We start from the raw sequence: 19,997 nt of genomic DNA, 5'->3' as shown, positions 1-19,997 counted from the left end.
AAAATGACTAGTTGTGAATTTTAATCTGTGAATTGATATGGCTGCTTATACTAAAAATGGAACTTAGGGGTCATAAGACAGGTTTTTGAAAAAAATTCAAAAATTGTTGCCTGGTTCAGGTCATGAAAATGCTGTGTAAAGCATTTCTTGCATTAGACAATTTTGTTGATTTCAACTTGGCCTGTCTCATTCCTGAAATTTTTCAATTAAGCAAATGGTTAACCAGGTGAGCGATTTAGGCTCTCTTGAGCCTCTAGTTTTTGGATTAATTTGTACCATTTTTTTTTCTTCACCGGGAAACAGTCTTATATTCTGAGTTAATTTAAAGTACTTTTTCCTACTAGATGAATTTGCAAGACAGGGTAAATAGAAATAAATTCTGTACAAAATGGTATCTAATTTCTTTTAAATCGAGAAGCAATCTAGATTTTCTTAGGCATAATTTGATGAGATTCCTTTCAACTTCAATCTTTGTACTCATGATTTGCTGTATATTTTATTCAGGTCCAGCCTTGTCAAGCACAAATCCCCACCATTATCTCCTAGAGCTGGTACTCGACAACAACAAATATCATCAGTGTATGAGGGAGCAATGGGCACACCAGAGGCTATTGTTGAGAGAGCTAAACAGGTTAGATTGTTCAATATGCTGACAATCCATATTGCCTTTCTTGTTATTTCCTTTTTACCCTAACTTCCTGATTATAATGAGTTTGCTTTAAAAAAGATGAATATAGATATCCTTAGCAAGAATGAATACAGCCAGATGTTTAGTTAATTGTTCTGGAACAAAATAAAACTGTAAATTACAAGTAAAATCCACAGTTTAAATTTCACCAGATTGAATTCTTGTGGATTGCATCATTTCTGTTGGCAAGACCTATTCTATCTGGGTAGACAAACCTGCAATTCTGCTTCCATAGCTGATATTTGTGTCAGTTATGGCAATGTTAATTGCTACATGTACTGTTAATTTATAGTTGACTGTACTTTCACTAAGTGCCAATACAACTACATTTTTAGCTCAGCTGGCCGTAGTCCATGTGAGCTGTTGCCATCTTTTGGCGTTCGTCGTCATCATTAACAATTTCTTCAAACATCTTCTCCTCTGAAACTACTGAATAGATTTGCATGAAACTTATAATGACTGTTCCTTAGAGTTTCCTGCACAAAATGACCATTTGGATTTTTGATCAGTTAAAAAACATGGCCGCTGTTACTAGAAATAGAACATAGGGGTCAGACAGTAAATTTACCATATATCCAAAACCTTTGGGTTTAGCCAAATTCTGACATGGGGTTAAAGTATTTAGCATGATGAGATCTATCTGTGGTCCAATTTTGGTGAAAATCTGTTGACCCATGTTGGAGTTGTTGCCCTTTTTGGACGTTTTTTTGCTGTTTTTAATGTTATTACTTTCAAAAATCTTCTTCTCAAAAACTACCTTACAGAATTCAATTAAAGTTGGTATTTTTGTTTTTTAGGGTATCCTTAACAAAATGACTGTTTGGATTTTTGATCACTTAAAAAACATGGCTGCTGTTACTAAAAATAGAACAGGGGTCAAACAGCAGATTTTTGCATATATCTCCAAAACTGTAAAGTTTAGCCAAATTCTGACATAGGGTAAAAGTATTCAGCATGATGAGATCCATCTGTGGTCAAATTTTGGTGAAAATCTGGTGACCAAAGTTCGAGTTGTTGCCCTTTTAGGATGTTTTTTGCTGTTATTACTTTCAAAAATCTTCTCAAAAAATACTATACAGAATTCTATGAAAGTTGGTATTTTTGTTTTTAGGGTATCCTGAACAAAATGAGTGTTTGGCTTTTGATCAGTTAAAAAATATAGCTGCCGTTACTAAAAATAGAATATAAGGGTCATACAGTAGTTTTTTGCATATATCTCCAAAACCGTTAGGTTTGGCCAATATCTTTCAATTGCTGAAATATCCTTATTATAAGGCCTACAAAAGTCTGCAGGGATCAAAGTTGTTAGACATCTCCATATAAGAGTTATTGCCCTTGAAAGGTTAAATGTTACGTTTTTTGCAGTTTTCAGTCAATATCTTGTAATCTATAGTAGATAGAATGAAACTTTAGATTGATGAAATGATCCTCATGATAAGTCCTACCAAAGTCTTCATGGAGTCAAAATTGGACAACTTCTTGTTAGAGTTATTGCCCTTGAAAGGCAAGGCGAGTGATTCAGGCTCCTGGGAGCCTCTTGTTTTAAGATTAGAAAAGTTTATTTTACAAAATAATTTATATTGCAGGAAGCTCAAGTAATGCAGAGAGTTGCAGAATTGAGAAAAGATGGCATGTGGTCCTCCAGAAGATTACCAAAAGTCCATGAACCACCAAGGTGTAAAGGTCATTGGGATTATCTTCTGGAGGAAATGCAGTGGCTAGCAGCAGATTTCCAACAGGAAAGGAAGTGGAAAAAAGTCGCTGCTAGAAAGGTAGAAGTGGAAGTTAACCCATTTTGGACCTGTTGCTTATGTCTTGTCCTTTATACTTGCATATTATTTTTGTTGTTGATATTCTTGAAAATCTGACTTTCTTGAATAAACAAGAAAATGCCTATGAAGTATTTATTTTAAAGGATTCTCCATAGTTTCTAAGAACTTTGACCACAAATTACTTTATGGATTGCGAATCTCCTCATAGTACCTTATTAAAATCACACCAAGTACTGGATTGTACAAATCATTTACATATAATATCATTAAAAAAATACTGATGGTCATCAAGCAGCATAAACTGGTCTGCTTCATTAGTATTTTGATTTTTAATATTTCTTTTTAGCTTGCTAAAATGGTATCAAAACATTTCCAAGAACAGGAGCAAAAAGAACAGAAGGCAGAAGAAGAAGAAGGGAAAAAGTTGAAGAAGATTGCTAGTCAAATTGCCAAATGTGTTAGGGAATTCTGGTCAAACATCGAAAAAGTAAGTGCTGGTTATCAACTCCTTGCCACATCACGATCAAAGTTGAAAAGAAGTTACTATCCATATCACCGTTGTTAATACTTTAGAGTTCTACCAAACTTGCATATTTTGGTCTTTAAAAAGTCCTTTATCATATGTCAATGACCTAGTGGGAGGATTAAGAACTACATGACTGATGGTTGCTTGATTTGTGTTGCCCTTTTGCTCATAGCATTAGACTGAAAGCTATATTCTTGAATGCATATGTGATTCTTTATAAATATGATGTTGATCTTTATAGGTAGTGCAGTATAAACAACAGAGTAGATTAGAAGAGAAGAGGAAGAAAGCATTGGATATTCATCTGAATTTTATTGTTGATCAAACAGAGAAATATTCTACATGGCTTACTGAAGGGTTGAAACAAGGGAGTTCTGTAGGATCTGCTGCTGGCTCAGTAGGGTCTGTTAGTGAAACAGGGGATGGTAAGAAATAGTTGAATCAGAGTCTTACGTGTGTTGGTGGACTGACGTTTTCATTGAAAACCTTGATGAACTGGGAAGCACAATTTTTAAAGCTAAGAAATTCTTGCCCATCTTCAAACTGAATTATCAATACCAGACCTTAACTTAGAATCTAATTTGTTTCGTGTTACAGTGTATAATTCAGGATGATTTTCTTGTTTTTTTTTTTGTTTTTTTTTTTGCGGATTTCCACTATTTCAAATCCAGATTTTACTGTTAAGATTCTTTTTTTATTGTATATTTACTTCAATTTTGCCAATTTCTGCTTCATTTGTTGACCTCACAATAACATCTCTGATATTTACTTCAGATTTTGCTAATTTCCACTCACTCATAAAATCTAGTCTGCATTTTAATGCATTTGTTGTGAAACCCCTCTCTCACATCCAGTCTTTAAACTATTTTAAGATTGTTTACCAAGAGAGGGAAAATAAAAAGATCCATTTAAAACGCTTAGAATGCACATACCCTGGCTTCTGAGTGTCCTGTCATGGATGACACAAATGTTTTGGTTCTAATACAGTCAATAGAGAATTGATTGATTGTTGGGGTTTAACGCCTGAGCAGCAATATTTTAGCTGTATTCAGGCAATGAATGAAATGCATGATAAAATGATTAATGCACATGAAATGATGATGTAATGAAAAATGGGATGGGACACAGGGTCGACAAATTTTGATTGCCATGGGAAATAGGGAGAGGTTGGCAGGGTCGGGCAATTTTGCTTCCTGTGGTGGACCCCAATTGCTCCTAGGAGAGAATACCACAGAAGGGTTCTTTAACATGCAAGGCATGTGGCGTCTTTCTTTACATGGTGCACCACTATGGTTTGCCGTCAAGTTTTTCGTATAATGACCTGACACCCTAGCGTGTATCATGCTAGGGGTAGCCCATTTTACCACCTGGGGAACACAACCCTGTTGCTCTGTGGGCAGAGCGCCCTAGCCCCTAGGCACTATTTAGTTGCTTTTTATGACAAGTTTAACGCTAATGCAAGCTTATTCTTTTGACACATGAATCCGAACAGGGAGTCAATAGAGAATAAAATCTTTGAGAGTGGATTGTTGTATCATAATTTTTTTTTAAAAATTGTTAACACTAATTTTTACACTAATTGTGTAATTCAGTCCTTGGTTAAGTCTGGCTCATGAATATTGTTGCTGTCTTCAGTGATTGGAATTTAAATTTTGAGTATGAGCCATTTTTAGTCTTCTGCAGAATTTCAGTGGGCCAATCCTAAACATTCTTTGTAAAATAATGTAATTTTAAGAACATTATTAGCTGGAAAAAGATAAATGGCACATGGCTCCTTCTATTCCCAATTGTTGCATCTTGTTGACATTGGTTACAAAAGGAGTTAACTTAACATCATACATTCCAAAAACACTTCAAGAACAGCATAAAATATAAGGCAGCTATCATATGAATGTTTTCTTCATTATTCATACTACATAAAATTTTGATTGTTATTAGATCAGATGACATGCGCCATTCTAATTGAAGGGAGATAAAAATGTTCAATATGTCCATCTTGCTGTACTGTTACCTAACTTACCTAAACAAATGCAATATGCACACTCAAAAATTGTCATCACTTATCAGATATTATATTGTTATGATCCTTTCTCACATCCAGTCTTTAAAATGTATTTAGATTGTTTACCAAGAGAGGGAAAATGAAAAGATCCATTTAAAACGCTTAGAATGCTCATTCAGTGGCTTCTGAGTGTCCTGTCATGGATGACACTTCAGAGTTTGTTATAGAAATCATTTTTTACCAGATTATTTTCTTGTTAAAAATTAGTTTAAGCTGAAAAGAAAGCTAATTCCTTTGTTCTGCTGTATGACAATAAATAGAAATATTATCAACTTAGAAAGAAAAATGAAATGCCTGTGTTAATTGTAGCAAATTTTACTTCAGATGAATTCAAACCAGAAGATGATGAGTCTGATGATGAAGAAACTATTGAAAAAGAGGAAGCAGAAATGGACAAAGATGAGGTTAGAGGAAATATCTATCAGTTATGCTATTATATAAAGTATGAACATGATAAATCTGGGAAACTTCCTGACTGGAGTCAAGAGTCACCAGATGAGTCAATTGTTGTCACTTTGGTGCTAGTGATCTCCTATATTGAATCATGGCTATATGCCCCGAGTGCTTGCATATTGAGACACTTGGTTACCTCAGCTTTGGACAGTTAGAAATCTTTCCTTGCAAAAAATCTACTGAATATATCATTGAATTTCATTATTTGACTGCTTTTACTTTTAGATTTAATATTTTATTATGAAATGTTATTGAGCACAAGTTACCACAAATAAATTAAGATAGAGAACTTTTATTCCCTAAGACCCCCATTTAACATGTACCATATAACTGTTATTTAGGCCTCAACAAAAGAAGAACTTGAAGCATTACATAAGGAAAGTGAGGTACCCTTGGAGGACTTGTTGAAGACACTGCCATCAGATATTTTAGAAAAACCAGCTAGTATACCAAGTGATAATGAACCTGAAGAACCAGAAGAAGAAAGTAAAGATGATGAATTTACAGTGAAGGAAGAAGACGAAGCAGACAATGAAGACACCATAGCTGAACAGGAGAAACATGATAAGAAAATAGACTACAGCAAAGAGCTTAAAGATCTTGAGGATGAGAGTGACCTACCAATGGAGGAGCTGTATAAAAAGTATGCTGCAGCTTATGATAGCGACTTCGAGTTTGATGAGCCCAGTGATGGTGATGAAGAGGACGATGATGATGAATCTGAAGAGGAAACTGCAGAGGAAGAGGATGGTGTGTTATTATTTCACTTTTCAGACGATGTTGTTAGTAGGCATGATAACGCTAATGTCATCCTCTTTTCATGCATGTTCAGTTTCCTATTGATGTAACACTTTATGTAGAATCATTAAGATTTTCACTCAAATTCTTCTGCTATTTTGTTTTTCTCTTCACTGACTTGATGGTACTTCTATGATATTACTTGATAAACATGAATTATTACAAATCATATCGAGATGATTTAGGAATTGTCAAGGATTTGATTTGTTTCATATGGCTTGAATTGATTTATTAATAGAGGAAGAAGAAGAAATAGATGTTGAAGAAGATGTTGGTTTAGAAAGCTTAATGGATAAGCAAGAAACAAAGGTACTGAAGCCATACTCATTCATACTATTAGCCTTTACCGATTTTAATACATTGGACTGTTAAACCGAGGTTTAAGGCGAATCATTGGTAAATTATTCGTAAGAGACCCTCGGGAAATAAACCACTGTCATCAACATCCATCAATTGCAGGATACTGTATTTGATCAGCATTGTCAGTGACACTATCATCAACTTCAATTTATAAGTTAAAAATGTTAATAAATGTAAATGAATAACTTTATAGGCAATCCTAACTGAAACAATTTGTATGTTTTAGCAAGAAGAGGATGTATCAGGACCAGGAAAAGAATTAACAGATATTGCTGCCGAGGCACAGAGTCTACAGCCGAAAGGATACACCTTAGAAACAGCCACGGTGAGTTCTCTTAGATGTTGGGAAGCTAGAACTCATTTGCTTAAGAATAAATGTGTAGAATTCATATTGGCATGAAATTATTTGCTGTTCATTTCTAAAGCTCAGCTATTATTCCTGCCAAATATTACTGTCTTTCAATTGCTCTGAGTGCTTTATTTTAGGGCATTCAAATCTCAAGAAAGAGACACTAAACATATAGTTGACTTTACCCTATTCTTCTGTAAGGTTTGTTGATCACTTTATAGTATAATAGATAATGAATCATTTATTAATAGGATAATTAATTGGAAAGAGTAAATGCCAATTTATGATACAAATTAACGAGTGTGCGGAATTTGTTCTGCCCATGAGTTAAATTTTACTGCATTCTTGGCACAAGTGATCAAATTTTGGTTTTTTATGATAAACAGTTGATTATCCTATTTATTATATAGCTTTCTTCATTATAGGTTGATATTTTCAACATAAATTTCAAATTTTGTGAACGGCGGATTCTTGTTAGTGATGCGATGTTTTGATAGGAGAAAGCTTATGAGTGAAAATATTTTATTTAACAGTGTGAAGTATCAAATTTTCTTACACTGGGAACATTCAATAAATCCCTGCTATTATTGTAATAATTGTTTTGATTACTGCCACTTTGGAGGTATAGAGTGATTATCGTTTTTTTCTCTGCTGCTCTGTATTACAGGAACTTGAAATTTTGACTATTGTAGAAGTATATGTTGGCCATGTTGTGGGATTCAATTTCAGACTGTAGTGATGTCTACTTACAATTTTGCAACTTTGTTTATACCAGTGTACTTCGACCCTATTGTTACTGGGAGATAACTTAGCTTTGCTCACAGTTTGTTGTTTTACCTAGCTTTATTTTGAAAGGTTGGTCAAGAAAAAAATGAAATGATTACTGCTTTTAATTTTAGGTGAAAACTACTGTACCTTTCCTGTTGAAGCACAATTTGAGAGAGTATCAACATGTAGGATTAGATTGGTTAGCTACCATGTATGAAAAGAGGTTGAATGGAATTCTGGCAGATGAAATGGGTTTAGGAAAGACTATTCAAACCATTGCTTTGTTGGCACATTTAGCTTGCGAGAAAGGTAAAATAGAAAGACATTAGTGGTAAAGCCCTAGGCATTTTTAGCTATTGCCATCACTTGCTATCCTTCATTGTCCTTTCTTCTCCTCTGACACAATTGGATTCAAAATTGGTTTGAGTTTTTCTTGGGGTATCCTGCATAAAACTGATGTGGAGATTTTTGATCTGTCGAAAAACATGGCCGCCATTGCTAAAAATAGAACGTAGGGATCAGATAGTAGTTGTTCGCATATACCTCCAAAACCGTTAGTTTTAGCAAAATTATTTCACTTGCTGATTTGACCCTTATGATAAGGCCTTCAAAAGTCTTCATGGATCAAAGCTGTCAAGACAACTCCTTGTTAGAGTTATTGCCCTTGAAAGATGACAAATGACTTTTTTTTTTATTGAAAACTAGAATAGATAGACACTTTCAATTGCAGAAATAATCCTTATGATAAGTCCTACCCAAGTCTTGAGTCAAAATTGTTGGATTGTTGGACACATCCTTGTTAAATTTATTGCCCTTGAAAGACAAACTTTAACCAGGTGAGTGGTTCAGGCTCCTGGAAGCCTCTTGTTGATGTATGTTTGTATAACAAATTACTTGTTGATTAGTTCAGTGATAGATCATATGACTTAATGACTTTTTTTTCAGTATTTGTTTTGTTTTTAATCAAGATAATTTGTGGCAATCAAAGGTTGAAAACTTCTTTCTCTTCCTGGTTTTGTGATACATGTAAGTTGAACATGTACTAACCAAGGTTTAAGGCGAAGCATTGGTAAATGTTTCGTAAGAGACCCTTGGGATATAAAACCTGACATCATCCATTGGATGCAGTATACTGTATTTAATCAGCATTGTCAGTGACATTAATGATCTTGTAAAGCTTGAATGATAATCAGAATGAAAGTTGATTATTTTTGTGCTGTCAGAGTACTCTGAAGTTTATTAAGAATATAGCTAGTTGGTATTTTCAAGTATTACACTTCTATCTGTTTTAGTGATTTGGGGTCCCCATTTGATAGTTGTACCAACGAGTGTGATGTTAAACTGGGAGTTGGAGTTGAAAAAATGGTGTCCAGCTTTCAAGATCTTAACATACTATGGAACTCAAAAGGAGAGAAAAATGAAGAGACAGGTATGTGAAATTTAGTAAAGAAGCAAACAAACTTCTGTTTTATTATTGTGTTTCATTTTTGTTTTTGTATTTTTTTGTTCCAACTTACCAAAATTCAGACCACTGTCTATGGTAAGGTGGTACATGATGTAGAAAAACCCATGGATCAGATGATGCTATTTTGGCCTACATATGCTATATTTTAATGTGGGAATAGTATTTAGATGTGTACTTTTGAGATAACTACACTTTATGACCCACTCAAGCAAATCAAACAAAATCCAGAAGGATTACTCCTGCAAAGTGCTAATTTCATGCACAATCTATATAAATTTTATCTCAAAGTGCATTTTTGTCATGGAGCTTGCCGAAACTACACAGACTTTTTGTATTGCATTAGAATTCTAACAAATAGACATTTGGAACAGGGTTATGTTGCTGCAAGATTGTAGTACAGAAGTTTTATGGTGGTCCTGAACTCGTGGATCGTTGCAGTGTATCCATATGCACCATGAAAACTGATCTGTTCTGCATGACATAGTTTTCCTTTCCTCTTTTGTCTACCCCGGACTTGACTTTTTATGAGCAACTCGGCGGGTGTTATTAGAAAAGCAGAGGACGCTTACCCTACCAGTGCATCTTGTCCATGCTCCCAGTTTTTACTGAAGTCTGTGTTGCTCATTTGCTTTTGTTACTTTGTATGATTTTAGTTATATTATGTTCTTTGTTGCATATGTCTGTCATCCATGTCTGGTCTTTGTTCTTGGACTACATTCTTTTGATTACTGCTATAACCTTGGCTCCCTTGATTACTCCTGCAATCAGATACATGGATATCATTGGTCAGTAACATGGAAAATGTTCAATGGTTTGTTCTGTGTGTACTGGAATTGGCACCATGTTGAACGTGATATGTTTGCAAGCCTTTCTTTTTTCAAATCTGAATTTTATCACCGCCAGTCTTCCCTTATTCTTCCTGTATTTTGCCAATTGCTGCTGCTTTGTTAATTTTGTAAAATCGTGTTTGTGTGTTATATGTATCATTCCCTTTATCACTCTCATGAGAAAATTACTGTGTTTCTTATGAATTTAAAAAGGGACAAATGAAAGTTCTTTTTTCTTTTGAATGTGATTCTTTTGCTGTTGGAATCATGAAGTTGATATTGACAACAGAATGGAAACTTATTCCATACGAGAAAGCATATTTTAAATCTTGCATTTTAGAAAACTTTCTTTTCTTATAGGGATGGACCAAGACGAATGCATTTCATGTCTGTATCACATCATACAAGCTAGTTATTCAAGACCATCAAGCTTTTAGAAGAAAGAAGTGGAAGTATTTTATTTTAGATGAGGTATGTAACATATGCATATAAATGTAGAGATAGTATATTCGTTAAAAGCATTTGCATCTCCTGTATAATTTTTATTACTTGGCCATTGTAACATTCTGAAGTTCAGTGTCAGTCCAGATTTTATGTCATACAAACAAGAAATGAATTACTATATCAACATCGAATGGATAAGATAATGTGGGAAGTGCATGTTCTGAATCAGTCCCATGTTCAAATGGACTAGACACCCTTTCTCACATCCAATCTAGAACTAGTTTTTAGGTTGATTACCAAGGGAGGGTATATAAAGATGTCTATTTAAAACGCTTCATGACCAATTCAGTGGCTAAGGAGTGTCCTGTCATAGACCACAAGTGATACCTGATAAAGGAAGTGATATGATTTTCTGGAATTTTGAACTGCATTTTGATGTGTTACAAGCATTTCAAGTTACGTCGCCCCGTGCAGGTCCGGGTGTTAAAAGAATAGATCTGCAGCAGCGCTAAGCTTGTCGTAAAAGGTGACTAAATAGTGCTCAGAACCCTAGCCAGGGGCTAGGATGCTCTGCCCACAGAGCAAGTGGGATGTGTGCCCCAGGTGGTGGAATGGGATACTCCTGGCGTCTGACATGCTGGGGTTGTCAGGCTATAATATGGAAAACCTGACCGCAAACCATAGTGGTGCACTGTGTTGGGAAAGATGCCCTGTTCCTCGCACGTTACAGAACCCTGCTGTGGTATTCGATAGGAGTAGGAACCATAGGGTTCCGCCACAGGAGGCTAAATTGCCTGACCCTACCCACCTCTCCCTATTTCCAGTGGCAATCAAAATTTGTCAACCCAATTGTCCTTGTGTCCCATCCCTTTTTCATTTCATCATCATTTCGTGTTCATTTTATCATCAATTTCATGTTCATCGTCTGAATATAGCTGAAATATTGCTGCTCGGACGTTAAACCCCAACAAACAAACAAAACAATCAAGTTATGTCATACAGAGTTCTTGTAGTAAGTGTATTATGGTTTTTTGTTTGTTTATTTTTTAGGCTCAAAACATTAAGAATTTCAAGTCCCAGAGATGGCAGATGTTGTTGAACTTCTCAAGTCAACGTCGTCTCCTGTTGACTGGTACACCTTTACAGAATAGTTTAATGGAGCTGTGGTCACTGATGCACTTTCTTATGCCTCATGTGTTCCAGTCTCACAAAGAATTTAAAGAGTGGTTTGCCAATCCTTTAACAGGAATGATTGAAGGAAGCCATGAGTACAATGAAAGTCTTATTAGGAGGTTACATAAGGTATTCCTAATTATATTATTATATTTGTCATGTTATCATGTTAAGTTTCAAAATTTAGGCACTGTAATAAGTGTCTTGATTTGAGCAGTTTAAATCTGGTTGGAAAGATACTGATATTATCTTTAGAGTATCGAGGTAGTAAAGGCGGAGCATTGGTAAATGTTACGTAAGAGATCCTCGTAAATAAATACTAACATCATCCTTCGGGTGCAGAAGGCTGTTCCAGATCAGCAATGTTAGTAACATCTTCAAAATTATTTGTGTTAGTTGGATTTGTACAATTATGTATATATTTTTATGGAAGTTTTAGAGCTCATTGTTCAGTGTGAATATAATTTTAGTAGGAGGCACAGCTGTCCTTTCTTCATATTTGTTTTTGTTTGGATGGTTGTCATTTTCCCCTGGAAGTTTTTGCTAAACTATGACAGTTGATTATTTGCATCCCTATACTTATTGTCACTATAGTTGGGCTTTAGTGCAATCATCATTCATGTCCATCTGTTACACAATACTGTAACAGATTTCACAGCTTCAGTTGGAGTGAATACTTAGATATTTTATGTATATATTACTTTTGCATGAAGTCTTATACCCTGTCTCCTTTTTCCAGTTCATTTTTTTTTCTCACTTCCTGTTTACCGTAGATAGTTGAGTGGGTGGTATTCTAAGCATGAAGAAGGTTGCAATATCTTGTTGTTCCTGCTTTGCATATTATTAATGAATTGCTTTTTCATAAATTCAGACTTGTTTAATTTCCTTTATGTAGGTATTGAGGCCTTTCCTTCTAAGAAGATTGAAGGCTGATGTTGAAAAACAAATGCCAAAGAAGTTTGAGCATGTAGTTATGTGTCACTTGTCCAAGCGTCAGCGGTATCTTTATGAAGATTTCATGTCTCAAGGACAGTAAGTTGTTGGTGTTTTCTCAAATTTTAAGAAGTATTTGCTAAAACAAACCTTTCACTTCAGTTATATCCCAATTTTTGTAGGGTTAACGGCAGGCATCGTTATTTAGTTGCTCTTTTTGACATCTAAATTCCATAAACCTGCCAATATTAAAACCATGATACGAGCCAGTAGTGAAGGTTTACTGCAGGTCCCCAAGATTGGTAACACATGTATCTATTAAAATTTCTGTGTAAAATCTTTGGTCTTTGTCCTTCAAATTGTTTAGTGACAAGTATGGGTATTAGTCAAAACCATAGTCAAATTAATTGAAATAAGACTTTGCTAAAAACTGCTTTTATGAGTGAGTCCCCTGGAAAAAATAGTGCCTTCCCACAGTACCTTGTATGTTTAAATGGAACAATCCTTATGTAGCAATGTATGAAGAATATTACAAACAGTTCTTCCTGTAGTTCATTCTGAATGACATGTTTTTCAGGACAAAAGAAACTTTGCAGTCTGGACATTTCATGTCTGTCATCAATGTGTTGATGCAGCTGAGAAAAGTATGCAATCATCCTAGTTTGTTTGATCCTCGACCAATCATATCACCTTTCCAGAGTGAAGGTATCCAGTATCGTACTTCATCTTGTGTTCTGAAAGTTTTGGAATATGATCCATTGAAGGTAATTATCTTCTTCAATAGCTAAAAAAAGTATACTTATTTCCCTTTTACAACAACTATATAAGAAAAAAAAGACTTGAAACGAGGTAGGGGTTGTAATCCAGTATATCATCGTTTTAACCTCAATGGACATATGCATGTAAAAAATCTTTGGTCAGGTTACTTTTATTGCTGTCTGTTATTGCTGGTATGTAAATGTCTAGGTAAACTTATTGAGATTTGATAGCCTACTTGTACATTACATGAGCTAGTGGTGTGAAAAATCTCTCAAATATTAATATCAAACATAATCCGCTGGATGCAGTAAACTGTAGTTGGCCGCAATGTTTGGTACATCTTGTCTATATTATGAACTTCTATATGTATATATTGATTGCCCAGTATATGGTATTTTATTTGAAAAGAATTAAAGCTGTGGTGAAAATATGTCCAGCGTAATGAAATGTAATAATTCTGAAATTTTCAGTATGATCATTTTCAATTCAGACATGATTTTCTTCTGCTTTAAAAAGGAAATTACCTTATTCCTGCTACGTTTCTTTTTAACTGTATATTTACTACCAATGACAACAGTTTTTCTTTTTTGTTTGTCCATAAAATCATGTCTGTCAATTGTCATTTAAATTTTTGTCTTGGTTTTCAGGATATAGATTTGTACAGTTTATACCCCAGCCTTGCTGAGATGGAACTTAATTTGCCGGCCTTTGTAGCCCACAGAGTAAGAGGTTTACAGACCAGCAGGAAGCTGATAGAAGAAATTGATGAAACAGAGGATTGTGATCCAAGACCAGCTCCTGGAAAGCTTCAGCCTACCTCATTTCCTAGCCTGTTGCAGGTATAGTTTACATAGATGTGCATTCAAAGTACTTTTACTATTGTTAGTGAAAATTGTTAGTTTATTGGTGCCAAGTTACATTGATTGCGTGGGTTGGACAAATTACACTTTCAAGCATTTGAAATGGATATGTTCCTTAGGAATATCAGATTATAGCTCTGTTGATTTATTCTGATAACGAGATTTGATAGCCCAATGGTACTTCACATGAGCTGTTGGTGTGAAAAATCTCTCGAATATTATCTCTAACATAATCCGCTGAATGCAGTCAACTGTACTTAGCCGCATTGTTAGAAACAAAGACAAACATGACTTCTTTTTTTTTCAAATCTGAAATTTACTTTACATTTCTTTTGTACGATTTCGTCAATTTTCCGATTTTTAGTTGGTTTTGTGAAATCGTGTCTGCAAATAACATATTTATAAAAAATGTTTTACACTATAGATAATTGAGTTAATATTAGAAATGATTGATACATTCTTATCTTTATTATCATTTCATTTTGTTGATAGACTGGACAATCCATATCAGCTGCAGCAAGCACTGTGATATCAAGTTCTGGTGAGTTCATTTTCATCTGTTAATTTTGATTACAAGAATGACATATCGAGGTGTTGTATTAACACTTCACTACTGATAGTGATGTGGTATGAGCCATCTCGAAAAATAATTTACTAGTTCAATACCACATCATTCACTGCTGTAGTGTAATGACTTAGAAAACTGGTACAATATTCATCAAGTGGAGTTTTTGGATTTAGTTTGGGGGGGGATATTTCATAAATGATCAATTCTCAATTACATATATTATTTTATGGTGATCAAATAATGTGTTATGTTAAATGTGAAAGATAACAACATTAGAATTGGTACTGTAAACATATATTTATTTTCACGTATTTTGTTAAGTGAACATATTTGCAGGTTTCAATTTTCATGGTTTCAGTAATTGTTAAGTGTAGATAAATTGTTAAAGATCGGTTTCACAGGTTCTATTTTTCACACTTTTCTGTCCACTGCAAAATCAAAAAGGATTATGGTATGAGGAATGGTTTGTTTCCATCATTCCTCTACCATAGAAATTGCCCTCTTTACTTTGCATTACTTTCTGTGTATCTTAATGAAAGACGCTGATATCTTTAGGGTATTCCACATCCACCATTCCAGTGATGACACCAACTGTAACATCTGGATCTGCTCCAGGATTGGTAACTGTTGCATCCACAATGCCAGTTACAAACATGGTTCAAACCAACCGACAACAGGTTCTTCCTCAAACTGGTAGGTAGTAATATACATCTTCCTTTAAAGTTTTTGTAAATCACTCAAATTCGAGGATTTAAAATCCATTCTGACATGTCAAAATATAGTTTTCTTTACTCTGTTGCACAATTAAGCTGTTTTGACTTCATGGAGTCAAGAGTCACCAGATGTGTAGCTTGTTGCCAGTTTGGTGCTAGTGATTTCCTATACTAAATCATAGCTATATGCCCCGAGTGCTTGCTCATAGAGACACTTGGTTACCTCAGCTTTGAACAGTCAACTTGTATATCTAACTACAGTAATGCTAAACACAAGTCTTTTATATTGTATATAATGTCTGAGAAAGTTTTATGTTGTAGTCACTAGGTAAGTCCAAACAAAAATGCTTGCCTACATCGTAGATTTCACCATTATGCTTTGTATAAGCAAATTAGCAACAATTTGAATTTTTGGGTTTGGGATATTTGCTAAAGTCATAGTAACATAGTTAGGAGAAGATCACTTAACAAATTGATTGAACAATATAGTATTCTTGTTGCCAAGTTAAGATAAATGTTAAAATGTTCCTTTTTTCATTCCTAAAATATAAAAATATAGCTCTGCACTTTTTTTTTTTTTTTTTTTTTTTTTATTCAAGCACATACCAACAACTGCCAAAAAAGTATCTTCTAGAAGTGACTGCTAATTTAGATCAATTTTTACTTTCTTTCTCAAGAACTTTAATGGTTGTTCTTTGTTGCAATGAATCTGTTGAGTGTGAGGGGTATATGGTCTATTAACCATTTACAGCAAACATAAAATGATGTCCTCTAGTATTTCCTGGCAGTTTACTTAAAATCGTTATATCAATATTTCTAAATTTTTGCAAGGTTTAGAAATTATGAAAATAAAAGCTCACTAAATTTCAGTCCAGATATTCCTATTCATAGACCAACTTACGAAATCTTGCACCCAGAAAATGTACCTGCTAAACGGTATAATATTGATGGGGGAAATATACTGTTAGGTATTTTTTTCTTATTAGTATCGGTGAAATATTGCAGAGACTTAAGAATTGTGGAGTCAAGAGTCACCAGATGTGTAGCTTGTTGCCAGTTTGGTGCTAGTGATTTCCTATATTAAATCATGACTATATGCCCTGAGTGCTTACTTATTGAGACACTTGGTTACCTCAGCTTTGGACAGTTATATTGATGAATAATTACTTTGATGACACATGTTTTGCCATTACTGTGAATATTTGATGTATATTGAATTTTAATCCTTTTATTGCTTTGCTTTATTTCTCAGGCTTTTTGTCTAATTGCAAAATTTTTATTATAGCTGGTCAGCCTGGAGGACAACAGCCTATCACTGTACAGATACAACAGACAGACCATGGTGCTAGATTAATGATACCTGCTGGTCAGTTATCACAGCTTCCACGTAAGTCAACATTCACCAGTTCAGCTTAGCATTAGATAATTTTTCATGAACTGCAACAGACGTTAAAACCTTAAAAACTACTTGCATGTACCTTCTTGAAATGACATGAACTAAAAGGAAAAAAGTGAATTACAATCACTAGTATAATATGCATGATAGGATGTATTTGCAAAAGTCACTCACACAAACATCCATGTTCTTCCAGCTGGATTTATACAGATAGTTCAGACATCCCTGGGACAGCAGATGATTGCCACTTCTTCTATTGGATCTGTTGCCACTACAGCTTCTGCAGGTATGAGCTTAAAAACCTGTTATGTACTTGTTAATTTAACAACCTTATATACTATATTACTGTCTTCATTATCTGAGAGTCGTCTGTAGGACACCACTTTGTCATAAATATGGACACCATTTAAGTGGCAGTTAATCTAAATTACTAAAGAAAAAAAAATCCAGAAATGTGACACTGACACCAAACTGCAAAACTAATGCACATATTGACACCAACATGTATTTTAAAACAATGAATATTTTACTGTTGTTTCTTTTTTAGTTGTGAATGGCCACCAGACAAGAACAACTACAGCAAGTTCTACTCTGACAGCTACAACAATGTCCACTACGGTGAGAACTACATCCATCCAGCTACCTACATCTTCCATGGCAAGTCAGAAACCTGTTATGAGAGTGAGTCCTATGACTACTGATTCACAAGGTTAGTAAATAATCAAGAGTATTAATGCTGTGACCTTTGTTGTGAGAAGAACTGTGAAAACCTGCCTATCACATAAACATACCAGGACCTAGTTTAATTTGACATCTATTTTTAAATTTGTTTTGCAGGAAGCATGTTTTAACCACTTATTGAAGTACATAAAAAAAAAATGTATGACACATGTATGTATTCTATTCCTTACATCCCCTTTAAGCAGACACTTATATGCTTCTTTATCATATCCATGCAGACAATATGTTGATTGAAGTCCTTCCTTAAGCTTGTGTTCCTTTTTAATTCGTATACACGTTAATCAATGAAAGTATTCATCATAAAAAGAAGAGACTCAAGCTAACGAGGTGTTGTATTAACACTTCATTACAAATAGTGTTGTGATATGAGCCATCTCGAACATGAAATCTAGTTGTATACCACATCATAGCTCTATTATAGTGTTCATGAATTGAAGAAACTAGTACATGGCTATCTTTAAACAAAGAATTATATATTATGCAGATATGATTTTCTTCCGTTTTTTTTAGCGGATATCCGCTATTTCAAATCCAGATTTTAACGTTGCGATTCTTTTTTCTATTGTACATTTACATCCAACTTTGCCAATTTCCACTTTGTTTGTTGACCTCGTAAAATCATCTCAGATTATGGGGGATGGTAATAATAGAACTCTCATGATTTTCTTAGGTGTAATAAAAAACCACTTGAAATGCTTATCTTCCAGGATCATCCTCTGTGATTAATGTAACAGATTTATCTGGGGATGCCAAGCCCCCAGTATCATCACATCAAGTCAAACCTGTGAAGAAAAAGCTCAAGAAAGACAGCAAGAAGACCGAGTTCTACTGTGTATGTTAACTTGAGATGTTGTTACTTCCGGACACTTGTGATGACTAGTATTGACATGTATATAAAAAAAAAATGATGTTTTTACTGAAACTACTGCATTTATCTAAGTACATACATTTAAACCCTAACTATAAAATTATTCTTATAAACAACACTTTTGTATTGCACTGCTAGATTTTCATTTATCTAACTACATATATTTCAACCTTAACCTTTCTTTGAAGATTGATTATTTAAAAATTATTTATTTAAAATGAAATTTAATTTCACTTGAAATTTTTGTTTGTGTTAACAGAGTTCTTTGGAGGAGAAGAGGATTAGAGAGCGGGAGCAAAAACTAGACTATATTGCTAAAATGAATGATAAACACTGTTCGCGTGTGCCAGTGTATGGACAAGATTTGTGTCATACTGTTGATGTGTTCCGAGACCTAAATAAAACTTGTGTGAAAGATAATACATGGAAAGGATTAGGCATGGTGCATTGTCATAGTGTCCATTCAAATATTAATCCAAATCATCCCAGTTATTACTGGAAACAAACCAAAGTGCTTTCAGAACTTGTAAATACTCCTGAACAATTCCTACTTCAAATGGAGGAAATCCTGTTAAGGTGAGTTAAGAAAGTTAAAAACAGTCAGTGATTTTGTTAAAGATTAATTTGCTAGTTGCTTGGGAATCACTGAGTTGAGACATGTTTCATTACTTGTTGAGGTAACATTAGTTACTAAAAGTTAAATAGAAACAAGGTCAAATTGCAGTTAAACATTGCTATTTCTATGAATGAAAACAGAAGATTTTTTTTTATTAAATATATTTGTTAACAATAGATTTCAAAACCATGCAATCATTGTTACTTAAGTCTGTATCCATGTTACTAATATAGTATAAAAGAAAAAAAAAGTACCATTATGAAGAAAGGCATGTCAGTACTGTGATAGCGGTCAACAATTATGAAGCTCATCATATCAGTATATGCTACATAAGTGTCAAATACTCTTGCCTACATATACCTTGTGTGGGTAGTGGTGATTTGACAACAGTCAAATTTTTTAGTTAATGGACTACAATTTAATGTCCTCTCCCCCCGGGCTAGTATTACCCTACATAACTTGAAAAAAATATTCTGTTACTAAACAAAAGACATGTTTATATTTAATACATTGAAGTTGTTTACTACATATTTAACAGATGTTTTTAAACACTATGAAAACATGGAATTGCTGTCAATTTACACGTTTTTTTTTTTACACCAAATGCTCTTGATTAGTCTTGAGAACCTGCAGTTAATTTTTATTGAAAGAATAATCAAGGAAACAAAGGTTGTAGTGGTAATCAAAAGAATGTAATCCATGGACAAAGACCAGACATTGAAAACAGACATACACAACAAAGAACATGAAGTAACTAAAATCATACATACAAAGTAACAAATGCAAATGAGCAACTCAGACTCCACTAAAAACTGGGAGCATGGACCAGGTGTAAGCTAAAGGACTTGGGTTATTTAA

General features: G+C 34.2%; 1 protein-coding gene across 5 annotated transcripts in view; it reads left to right on the top strand.

The window, feature by feature from the left end:
* Positions 1-19,997, top strand: part of LOC148607898 (chromatin remodeling protein domino-like) — a 56,162-nt gene that overhangs the window by 11,351 nt on the left and 24,814 nt on the right. For all 5 annotated transcript variants that reach the window (XM_088544243.1, XM_088544241.1, XM_088544240.1 and 2 more), the window contains 22 exons: positions 505-631; positions 2,275-2,460; positions 2,807-2,947; positions 3,228-3,411; positions 5,373-5,452; positions 5,843-6,251; positions 6,538-6,608; positions 6,886-6,984; positions 7,908-8,085; positions 9,069-9,205; positions 10,429-10,539; positions 11,563-11,814; positions 12,581-12,717; positions 13,196-13,382; positions 14,025-14,216; positions 14,730-14,778; positions 15,361-15,498; positions 16,804-16,905; positions 17,111-17,200; positions 17,462-17,623; positions 18,363-18,487; positions 18,783-19,099. In XM_088544243.1, the coding sequence (XP_088400369.1) occupies positions 505-631; positions 2,275-2,460; positions 2,807-2,947; positions 3,228-3,411; positions 5,373-5,452; positions 5,843-6,251; positions 6,538-6,608; positions 6,886-6,984; positions 7,908-8,085; positions 9,069-9,205; positions 10,429-10,539; positions 11,563-11,814; positions 12,581-12,717; positions 13,196-13,382; positions 14,025-14,216; positions 14,730-14,778; positions 15,361-15,498; positions 16,804-16,905; positions 17,111-17,200; positions 17,462-17,623; positions 18,363-18,487; positions 18,783-19,099 (3,474 nt within the window). The remainder of the gene's footprint in view (positions 1-504; positions 632-2,274; positions 2,461-2,806; positions 2,948-3,227; positions 3,412-5,372; positions 5,453-5,842; positions 6,252-6,537; positions 6,609-6,885; positions 6,985-7,907; positions 8,086-9,068; positions 9,206-10,428; positions 10,540-11,562; positions 11,815-12,580; positions 12,718-13,195; positions 13,383-14,024; positions 14,217-14,729; positions 14,779-15,360; positions 15,499-16,803; positions 16,906-17,110; positions 17,201-17,461; positions 17,624-18,362; positions 18,488-18,782; positions 19,100-19,997) is intronic.

This window comes from Perna viridis, chromosome 9, assembly GCF_037379345.1.
Source record: "Perna viridis isolate PV_CMFRI_1.1 ecotype Kerala chromosome 9, ASM3737934v1, whole genome shotgun sequence".
In the NCBI taxonomy this organism is placed as follows: domain Eukaryota; kingdom Metazoa; phylum Mollusca; class Bivalvia; order Mytilida; family Mytilidae; genus Perna; species Perna viridis.
This window is presented reverse-complemented; position numbering and strand designations above follow the sequence as displayed.